The sequence below is a fragment of the Artibeus jamaicensis genome, unplaced genomic scaffold (genome assembly GCF_021234435.1).
Source record: "Artibeus jamaicensis isolate MK-2021 breed Jamaican fruit bat unplaced genomic scaffold, CSHL_Jam_final scaffold_1964, whole genome shotgun sequence".
Taxonomy (NCBI): Eukaryota; Metazoa; Chordata; class Mammalia; order Chiroptera; family Phyllostomidae; genus Artibeus; species Artibeus jamaicensis.
The window spans coordinates 15061591-15073319 of NW_026522030.1; the positions used below are offsets into that span (position 1 = coordinate 15061591).

General features: G+C 32.1%; 1 protein-coding gene across 1 annotated transcript; it reads right to left on the bottom strand.

The window, feature by feature from the left end:
* Positions 1-6043: 6043 nt before the first annotated feature.
* CYLC2 (cylicin 2) lies at positions 6044-11476 on the bottom strand. Its single transcript, XM_037139354.2, has 4 exons — positions 11469-11476; positions 10045-10085; positions 8445-8566; positions 6044-7030 (listed from the first exon to the last, which is right to left on the bottom strand). The coding sequence occupies exons 1-4, from the start codon at positions 11474-11476 to the stop codon at positions 6044-6046; spliced, it is 1158 nt and encodes a 385-aa protein (XP_036995249.2).
* Between the last annotated feature and the right edge of the window lie 253 nt (positions 11477-11729).

Genomic DNA, 11729 nt, shown 5'->3' on the forward strand with positions numbered 1-11729 from the left:
TTTGCAGTGATTTAATTATATATTCAATGATCAAAATGCCTACGAAATTAGGCAATTCTTTAACGTGTATTTTTTTATAGCTCTAAGTTTTGTTCACAGGAAAATTACCCAATAAAACTGGAAAAGTATCTTCTACATACAAAGTGATAAAAAGTCTAGATTGAGATTTGAAATATGAGGGTCGATTATTGAATAGGAGTTTGTCCTGTGTGTGAATCTCTACCTTTGGATTAATCTCCCATTCTATTCACCTCACCTTTTGGCCTCGGTACTAAGGAAACCATACAAAGAAAGGTTAAATAAATAACCTAAATGTTAGAGTTAGACAACCCATCAGATCCAATGCTTATTGTTATGCATGAAGAAAATGTTAACAAATAACTAAAAGTCAGAAAATTAGGTATGCCTTAGAAATGTATTAATTCTCATTTATTGAAGGATTTATATTGTTTTATTATAATTTCACATTTTAGTGACCAAAAGTCTATATGTCATATAAATTGTAATTTACTTTTATTACATTTAATCATTTCCATATATTTCTAAGTCAAAACTTATAACCCACATACATTCTCTGCCATAGGTCAGGGTCTAAACTGATGAATAAAGTCATGTTTAGGTGATTCTGGTAGCCCTTATAAAGAAGTGAGTACCTTAGATCAGATATCAGAGCTATATGTAAAGATTAAAGAATGTAAAGGTGCACCTTCATATTTTTCTCTGAATTTTAGAGGAGATAAAATCTATAATTAGTGAGAAATTTTTTAAAAAAGGATTACCTAGGCCAGTCTATAAACAGGATGATTATAAGGCCAGATAATATAACTTCCTGTTGAGCTAACTATTTGAGAGGGAGTATAGTTACTTTGAGAGGAACCTTGTCAAATAAAATAGGACCATATCATTGTTTGTTAAACAGCAATTGAAGAATTAGAGCCTTATGGGTAGCACTCTGTGATCTTTTTCTCCTTTGAGATATTAAAAAACAGAGTGTCTCTGGGTAGGAGAGGAAACAATCTGAGAATATCTTAAGGCAGTGAAGTTCAGGAGAATACTCATTTTTTAATAGTCTTTCCCTTTCATATCCCTCGGCCCACCAACTTCATTTTTATATCATCTAGTCCAATACCACATTCTAAAGATAAAGAAATTTCAAATCAAAGAAAGAAAACTTACTTTATGGTCAAAGAATAATTTTGCCCTCTATCGTTTCTCCTCTCTTCAAAAAATAGGCAAATCTTCAATAAAATTTTTTTTACAATTTAATAATATAACAAAATCAAATAAGTTGGCAAAAATTGGAAAGTTATTTTTTTAAATGTATGAACTGTCAGTTGGGGTTGGGAGTGGAGCAAAGGGGTAAATTGACCCTTTTTTGTGTATTCCTGTATTTTTCAAATGCTACTACAAGTGTGGGTAGTGTAAAAATATTGTTTACCAAATTAAATAAAAATCTGAAAAATACATAACTTTTCTAAAGAGAGCAAGGCATATAACATGTAGAAATCCATGTTTTCACCATAATAAAGAACATAATTTCTTGTGCCATGTTTAGGAATATTGGAATTTTCAGGACACATTGGTCTATGCAATAATAATAAAATTAATATATAACAATAAATATATTTACAGTAATAATTCTATAATAGAAATCATAACATGATTTTATTAAAATCTTGTATGATTTGATAATTCTATATTTTATACAATAATTAAATACTAAATTCATAAGAATAAATGTATATTATCTCTATGCAATGACAATTAATTAATTGTTTTAATTGACTTGATTGATTAATTAATTAAAAATAAACATGATTGACCCTGGCTGGGTGACTCAATTGGTTGGGGCATTATCCCATAAACCAAAGGGTGCGGGTTTGATTCCCAGTCAGGGCACATACCTAGGTTGTGTATTTGATCCCTGGGTTCAGGGTGCATACAGGATGCAACATATCTCCCTCTCTGTCTCACTCTCTCTTGCCCTCCCTTTTTCTCTAAGATTAATATTAAAAAATATCCTCAGGTGGGGATTAAAATAATAATAGTAATAAAAAAACTTGGTTAGTCAGGGACCAAAGTTCCGCTAGCCTGCTTAGATATAATCTTAAAATCACTATATAATTTATAAATTCCCATATTTCATCAATAAGAGAACACTATATCCTATTTTCAAATGGCCGGTAAGTCTCAAAATTACCCTCTTTTGGAATTTTCTATTTTCCAAAAGGGCATTGATAATTACTTCAGTTTGTCTTTGTTAAGACTGGTATATTTCAGTTTGGGATATTGGAGAGGCTTACTCCACATAGGTCATTTTTTCAACCAAGTACTCCAAATTGTATTTATTTATTTACCTGACATGTGATCAATGTCAGGTGATCAATGTGTATATATGCCACATATTTGCAATAGTTCTGTATGCTGAAAATTCAGCAATAAATGTCACATAATATTGTTTTCCTGGTAGAGATTTTATTCTTATGGGGAAACAGGCAATGTGGGATAATGATTTAAATTACATAGATAGGTATATGGAGATAAGTTAGACTAGAGATTAGATAGATAGACAGACACACAGACATTCAGGCAGACAGATGGTTGTATAAGTTGCATAGAATAAAGTATGTTAGAGATCAGAAGAAGCTGGGTGATAGGGAAATGAACAGAGATTAGGCAGTAAAATATGTTTGAATCAAAATAGATCACAGACCTAAATATATAATGTAAAAGTGTAAAACTCATAGAAGAAAACATAGAAGCATATCTAGATGACTTTGGGTTTGCTGATGACTTTTTAGATATAACACCAAAGGCACACTACACTCCTGTTAGAAAGGTCAATATTCAAAATGCTGACACCACCAAATGCTGGGGAGGGTGTAGAGCAATGGAAAGTCATTGCTGGTGGGATGCAAAATTGTACAGCCACTATAAGAGACATTTTGGAGGTTTCTTTTGTATGATGTGTATGTATGTGTACATGCCTATATATGTGTGCATGCATGTATGTATATATTGAGTTGTCCAAAAAGTCTGTATGAATTTGTTCTATAAAATAAGAGACACATTGTTCATTTTTATCAATAACTTCATTGATTTGAATATTTTGTCTATGTCAGCTGTGTTACACCACATGTTGTAATAGTGATGGTCCTCAACTATGTCTCAATGTGATCACTGTCACTTCAACTGGTGTATCCTACTGTGGAGCATCATCCAGCAAGAAATCTCCATCACAAAACTTCCCAAAACACTTTTACATGTCCAATCAGTCACAGCACCTTCTCTATACACTGTGCAAATCTTTTTTGTGTGTTTTTACCTTTCTTTAACTAATAAATCATAATATGCCAAAAATTTTGTGCATTTTCTTCCATCTTCAATATTAAAATGGCTACACAAAAATTCACCAGTTTTGATAAGTTTTTTTAAATGTATGCTGATATGACAACTGTCACAATACAATCTAACAAAATTGTTTTGGATAAAGACAAGTAAGTGTTAGTTGAGCCATCTTATGAAAGAAAAAATAGGACTCTGGTCAACCCATATATGTATGCATGTATGTGTATATGTACACTTGTATGTGTATTTTTACATACCAAAATGATATATATATATATTTAACATATATAATTGATGACTTGATGAGTTTGAGATAATATAACCTGTGAAACCATCTCTGCGATCTATGCCATAAACATACCTTATAATCTCTACTTAAGGTGCTTTTTGGGTTTCCAAGTAAGATATAATGGCTGATTGGACTTCTAGTGTGGAAGTGGTAGATACACAGTAAATAGAATATTTCAAATATTTTGGAGGCAATCAGGCAGAACTTACTGAAAGACAAGCAGAATGAAGAAAAAAATAATTATGAATGACCCACCAGTTTTGAATTCAGTCACAGGTTGTTAGTTTCAGTTACTGAGCTGGCGAAAACTTGGGGGCAACCAGGTTTAGGTGGATGGGTGTCTTTTCTTTGTGACATGTTAATTTTGAGATGCCTGAAAGATAGTCAAGTAGTTGCTTTAATTTAAAATCTAGACATATTAATTTAGAGCAGAGTGGATTAGTCAGTGCTGGCTTTAAAATATAGAATTCAACAGCATAGTAATGGGGTATAAAGGGATGAGAATGGGTGGAATAGCTTAAAAATACATGTAGAGAAAAGGGGCTAGAATAAAAAGACTGCTATTGGAATTGGCTACATGGGCATTCTTGGTGACTTTGGTGCATTTCAGTAGAATGGTCAAGGCAGAAAAAAATTTTTTCACTATGAGTTAAATTTGAATCTAAAACATGACTTTTGAGTATCACATAAGAGAAGAATCTTAAGAGCTTTTTTTTTATGAAAGGAGAGATTTAAAATGATTCCCTAACTCCTCAGAGAGGTATTAACATTTGCACAGAAGTTTAAAAATCTGAACAAGAAATTTTATAAGCAAATGGAGAATGAGGAGTCTCCTGAAAAGGGGCAAGGAGAACTATGGGGCAGGATTTGACTCTGGCATTACAGCTCTTACGACTGATCCAGTCAGCAAGGTAGGGCCTCCTGGAAAACCATGAGATACAAGGACCATTAATCCTTAAGTAGGTGATGTAGGGGGACAGCAGCCAATGTTTAGTAGGCAAAACAATTTTACCTCTTGTTTTAAAGAAAGCTCGTTCTTGAGAGCATGTTGGTAGGAAGCTTCTTCCTTTATTATCAAGCTTTCTCTTGTATTCACATTTTATGGTGTCAAGATAAAGGAGGAAGAAAGTCCCTTAGAACGTTCTGCAACAATGTTGAGTTTATCTAAGAGAATATTTTAGATCAGAAGATATTTAATTGTCACTAATTGGGAAGTTCAAGGGTTTGCATTTTTTTATTATGCTGAATTCTTTCACATTAATTGGACTTATGGTCACAGGAAAATTTAATATAGTTATGAAAATATAAAGTTGTTTTCCTATATAAATAATATGTAGATATCTCATTGTGTTAGACTCTAAATGCTGCTTAATTTGGTTTTCCGCATGTATTTAGCAACTTATCAGGAACCTACTTAATATACCTACTCAGGTTAGTGATTTGGACAATAATAAAATGGGGATAAGTTAGACACCATTTTCTATTTAAAAGACAAAAACACTTATAATAAATAATTGTTAAAGTTATAACGTACCATCAAGCAGTCTCTTCTCCCTCATGAAAAATAATTCTACTTCCCTTAACCTTTTCATTAATCTTCATTTATGTGGTGTTTTCACCAAATTCTTCAAATTTTTCTTATGATGAGAAAGTTAAAATTCGATAAAATTCTAGCCAAAATCTAATCAGCAGATTACAGAGATTTTATTAAAGTGGTGTCAATTTAAACCTATAAATTAATTCAATCATTTAATTCATTTTGACTTAAAATAAAACAAAATTAACTTACCAACTGTGTTTAACCTGACTGGAAGTGGAACATTCAACATCCATGAACCTGGTTGTAGCTATTTACACTTCAGAGATGGTGGTATAGTGTTCCAAGAAAGTAACAATATTTTTTTCTTTTATTTTTTTGAGGAATAGTACCTTTAATTTGAATTTATATTTATTTGAAAGTAGACTTTCTGAAATTTGTTTGACTTCTTCTCATGGCCTCTGTGGTTTTATACTTAAATCTGTGGCTGTAACTTCAAATTGCTTGAAGCAATGGACTCCAAATCTACCTTCTTGAATTATATCAAAACCTTCATCGATTTTTTTCATATTTATAGATTCAATATCATTAACTTCTGCATCCTACATGAATATTATTTTAATCTTCCTAGGAATCTTTCATTTAATCCTTTATATCTCCAAATTTATCATAAGTATGCTTCAAATCCATCAGTGTGAATCAGTTAATTTTTCTTAACATCATTCTTATATTTTTATGAAGATTTTCTGTCTTTCTTTGTATTGTTCTTTGCCTCATTTTTGAAAGTATTTGATTAAATATTTGAACCTACCCTCTTCACTCACAGATTCAGTTTCAGACTCTTAAACTTTCGAATCATTGTCCAATGCCTACTTGCCCTTCTTTAATTCCTTCTTTGATTCCTTCTTTGATCCCTTCTTTAATTCCTTCTTTGATTCCTTCTTTAATTCCTTTTTTGATTCCTTCTTGGAATCTTTTTTTGCATCCTTCTTCACATCAGCAGATTCTGGGTCACTGTCTGCTTTGGCATCTTTCTTGGAACTTTTCTTGGCATCTTTCTTGCCCTTTGATTCATCACCTTTTTCACTGGATTTTATTGTATCTTTTTTCTCATCTTTAGCCTCTTTTGCATCTTTTGTTGCATCTCCAGATTCTGCAGCTGACTTCTTGCCCTTCTTTGAACTTTTATCTTTTGAGTCTTTCTTTGTGTCTCCTTTTTCCTCTTCTGATTCTGAACCAGACCCCTTGCCCTTCTTTGAACCTTTCTTAGATTTTTTTGAGTCTTTCTTTGTGTCTCCTTTTTCCTCTTCTGATTCTGAACCAGACCCCTTGTCCTTCTTTGAACCTTTCTTAGATTTTTTTGAGTCTTTCTTTGTATCTCCTTTTTCCTCTTCTGATTCTGAACCAGACCCCTTGTCCTTCTTTGAACTTTTCTTAGATTTTTTTGAGTCTTTCTTTGTGTCTCCTTTCTCACCTTCTGATTCCGTAACTGAGCCCTTGCCCTTTTTTGAACTTTTCTTATCCTTTTTGTCAACTGTTTTTGCACTGTCTGTTTTTTTGCCTTTTGTTTCTGTTCCTAAAGCCTGCGCTTTCTTTGACTCTTTTGTAGATTCTTTTGACTCCCGTGAAACTGTGGATTCAGCTACCAAATCTAATTGGTCCTCCTTGTCTTCTTTATTTCTCTTACCTATTGTTGTGGATAAAGGTTTCTCTACACTGCGGGGATGAGTTGCTTTATATGGAGGCTGTCTCCTGGCAGCTAAATAAACTGATGGTTTTTCGGAAATCATCATTAAAGACCGGTGCATCCATAAGGGTCGTCTAGAACCTCCCGAAAATTGGTCTTCATTATATTTCTGTAATATTGGTTAGAATAATTATAAATAATGTGTATGAGTTGCACAGCCTTTGTTACCAGATACCAAAATACATTTTAACTTCAATAATGAAAATATTTTAGGTTTTAAGAAATAGCAAATAAGTTGTAGATTTTATAGTTAATTTTTGCTTTTCCAATTTTATTCTTCTTGAACTATTGCTGGACATGCCTAATTTTAGATCTAATTTCAATTTAGAGTACTTTCATAACTCCTACATTATTGTATATTAAAATTGATACAGACATTCACTTACTAATGACATACCAGAATCTCTCTTCACAGGCTGGAAAAGGCTTTTTTTTTTTGACTCTGTGTTTTGAATTCTTGAAACATCTTTCCTAGTCTCCATTCTGAGACTAACTTGGAAACTAACTATTTTCTAATATCTAACAGTTTTCTGTTCAGGCAGATCCTAGTCTCTGTTGATCCATTCAAGGTCTCTGGAACTTACAATGCTAATGGTAGTTAAAAGTAAAAGCCTGAAAATCAGCCTGCATGGCAAGATATAAATTATCCTCACTTATGAAACTGCAACAATGAAAAATACAACGTTCGGTACATATTAATTTGTGTAGAATGATGCATTTTGTTTTCAACTTGTGACCAAATATTTGCAAAAACTTAATTGCAAAAAATAGGAAATTTTGGAAGGAATGTTAACAAATCGTGGGAAAATAAATTGGACAAAGAATAAAAGAAAATATGAGGAGGCAGAAGAAACCTGGATCAGTACAGATTGGATACATTTCCTAAAATAAACAAGAGTTGATGATACATTTATCTTGTGAAAACTTTTCTTTTCACATTTTTATATCCCCTGATGACTTCAGAAACCTTGAGAAATATTTATCTTCCAAATTCAGAATCCTGAATTCTAAATTACAGGAAATGAGGAAGCATTGAAACTTCATCAAAAAGTATAATGATTCAAATGAGGAGATTTCTCCAGCTGGGTAATATTTTTCAAATGTTTACACTAACTGTGGCATTAGGATCTACAGATTTTTGTGCTTTTGGATATATATTTTCTATATTGTAGGTTTACTGAGCAAATAGTTAATGTGAAATAAAGGATACATTTTTATACAGTGAAATGCAAATAAAATACATTTACTCTCTTCAAGTAGTAGAATTTGAATTACCTTTAACTTTACTGTCTCATATGACATTTAAGAGCCACATGTGAATTAAATTGAACTAAAATATAAAATTCGATTTCTTAGTAACACTAGCCTCATTTTGTGCTAAATAGGTACATTGGTATGTAAATAATTAAAGTATTTCCATCATCGCATAAATCTCATTGGTCAGTGATGATCTATTATAATATATAACTATATGTGACTTTATAAGTTTATAACTAGGAAAATTGTATGATCTTAATACTCACAGAAAGTGTATTATTTTGTAATTGGGAAGGTCTTGATCTCATTTTTGTTCCTGGCCGCTGTGGTTTGGGAAATTCTAGGGCAAAGTGTTGTTGATTCCATGATTTTTTGCTTAATTCACTGACTAAAATAAGAAAACATTAAATATACACTTTAGAGTAAGTAGTATTTCATCAAAACTAATAAGGCAGCTAGGTATTATATTTCATGTAAATAAATAAACAAATGATTAAAATTTTGTCTTCATTTACTTGGCAATGTTTGAAATTCTCTACTATTACTATGAGAAAACAAAAATTGATTTTTCTATTCTTCCCACCTTTACAGAAAACTATATGAAGTAGTGATAGTAAAACAAATATAGTTTGTAAGATAAATAATGGAAGTAAACCATTTTACTGCTTCCATTTAGGCTTTCTATCTAATCCAGTCTAGATTTTTGTCTTATACTTTTTTGGTTGGAATATAGTTATACTGAGAACAGAAAACATGGCAACTACTTCTGAAGCCTTCCACATAATTAGTACAGTGCCTATTATAAAATGTTCAGGAAATATAGGATTGACTCTCAATGCTTATGTTTTAGATCAGTGATTTTCAACCAGTGAGCCCAGCAGGCAGCAGGTGCGCTGCAAGACATGTTAAAACATGTTCTCTCTGAATATTTAGCCAGGGGTGCTGTCCTCCTTTCCTTTAGATTGTCAACTAAAACAATGACAAGAGCCAACACAACAGCAGCTGTCGGGTTTGAATGAATCAACATTATACCTTCTTTTGTCAGATAGGCAAAAGATATGTTTTTTGGTCTGTGGCAGAATTATAGTAATGTTTTTGTGTGCCACGATATAAAAAAGATTAAAAACCGCTACATTAGATCTTCTTAGTTTATAATCAATTTCCAAGCTACAATAGTAGATGTGGTGTACCTAAGAACTGCATTGTTAGAGGTGGAACACAAGAAATTGACAAGAGTACCTACAGGACTGTGCCTGGAAGTCTAAAGTTACCTGTAAACTAGAATGGAAATAAAGACATTTAGCTTACCAATGGGACAAGTGAGAGAAGTACCTGCACTGTGTTTGAATGTGTGTGGTAATACTGTGCATAAGTGAAAATAGCCTTGTCCTGTGCATCTCCTAAAGACAGAAGCAAGAGCAATGAGAAAATACACAGAATGAAAGGCATGTTTAACATCAGTATATGAGGGAAAATTACTTGATGTATGAAGTCTTCCAATACAAGTTTGCCTGGCCTTGTCAAGCAATACATTTTTTTGGCCAATTTAAACCCTGATAAAAATCTAATGAAATGGAATAGAAGACATTTCTAACATGAGTGAGAAGTTGTATATTCAATTTTTCCACTGCTTTTAACTGTAAGATTATGTGATTGATTTCTAACATGTCTATGTACACCTCCATGGTTCTATACATATTTGCTTAATCTTCTTTGGCTATAGAACCAAAACATTTTTAGAAAATATTCACTGAGCCCATGAAAAAGGTATCTTGGAAAATAAAATGTTGATTTTTAATAATATTCCATTATAGCTATTGCTTTAATCACACTTTGAATATAATCACATATTGAACTATTTCCTACCTGGAATATAATTATCTTGTGCCCCAAAGTTTACTTTTTGGCTGTTAAAATAAGAGGGAAAGGTTTTAGTTAATTTATACAAAAAGCACTCTATTAATGATCATGATTATGCTTAAGCACTTGCCACCACCAACTAGAGAAACACTTTGCATGCTCAAATTTCTATCATTATGTAATATTATTTGGTCTCAGAGATGAGACTATGTGTTTGCCTTTAGAACAAACTTTAACATAGTTAAAACAACAGGAATAGAGTATAAGAAAAAAACATTAACTTTTCATATCTAAAAGCATTTTTTAAATTTTGAGGTAAGGTGAGTGTAAGGAACAGTAAATAGGTATAGTGTGTGAGCAAATAGAGTTAATCACTACAGTAATAGAATTCAGGGACCTGTACGATGGGCTAAGATCCGGGAGATGTGTTGCGAAGTATTTACTGTTGAATAGATCAGCTATTATTTACACTAATATTAGAGCAGCACTCATATAACAAACTCTATGTACATATACACAATGGAATTCTATGCAGCAGAGAGAAAGAAGGAGCTACTACCCTTTGCAATAACATGGATGGAACTGGAAAGCATTATGCTGAGTGAAATAGGCCAGGTGTTGAAAGACAAATACAATATGATCTCACCTTTAACAGGAAGCTAAATAACAAAACAAACAAGCAAGCAGAATAAAAACAAAGACACTGAAATAGAGAAGGACAGTGACTAGAGGGGAGAGGGAAGGGAATCTAAAGGGAAAAAAGGGGAGGGATTTGGAGAAACAAGTATGAAGGACACAGGGACAAGAACTAAGGGGAGTGGAAATGGGAGGGAGGTGGGGAGCACGGGGTAGGGGGGGACTGGGATGGGAGAAATAGACAAAAAAACTGTACTTGAAAAATAACTAAATAAAAATTAAAAAATAAATAAAATAAAAAATTGAAACCATGATTGAGTTCATTTCCCCACCTCAGGCTCCAAATGTCCTTCCAACACAATTTTAATTGAGACAGCACTTTGAAAACATTATGTGTAAGTAAAACCAGATTCTAAAAATATTTTCAGGACTTAACTAAATCCAGATCATTCAATGGCATATGTATGTGTATGAATGTGTTTATGTGTATGAGTGAGTCAGTATGTACCACAATATTGACATTAATTTCAAATTTTTTTGTTCTCTATAAGATCTGAGAAGTAAAATTATGATGCAAAGTATTCTCAAATAATATTTTCCTTTGTTTTATTACTATATGAACATATTTGTCTCTACAAAGTTAGTGTCATAGTCTACTTTTCATATGGAGGCAAATATTATAATTTATTAGAGAAATATTATTCTAGATTTTCCCAATATAAAAATAGAATCATTGTTGGTCTTACACAAACACACACAGAAACAAACACATGCTTACACAGTGTTTTACTTACTTTGGCATAAGTATAAAAAATGAACTACATTTTTACAAAGTATCTTGATAACTACATAAAAGCTCTAGTCAGCATATCTGACACATTTTAAAATTTATTAGTCTTTAAAAATCTTGAATGAAATAATTGAATAAAATTAGGGTGTGTTGAGTAAATACCTGGTCTTATGTTGTTTTTTTTTTTAAATCTGAGAATGTGCATTAAAATTATTTGCCTCACTATTTCTGAATCTCTAGTTTTGTATCCAACCAACATAGAATT

Coding starts and splice junctions, on each gene's coding strand:
- CYLC2 (XM_037139354.2), bottom strand. Junction 8,567..10,044: donor ACAAGATAATTATATTCCAG/GTAGGAAATAGT, acceptor TTCTTATTTTAG/TCAGTGAATTAAGCAAAAAA. Junction 7,031..8,444: donor TACAAAATAATACACTTTCT/GTGAGTATTAAG, acceptor CCAATATTACAG/AAATATAATGAAGACCAATT.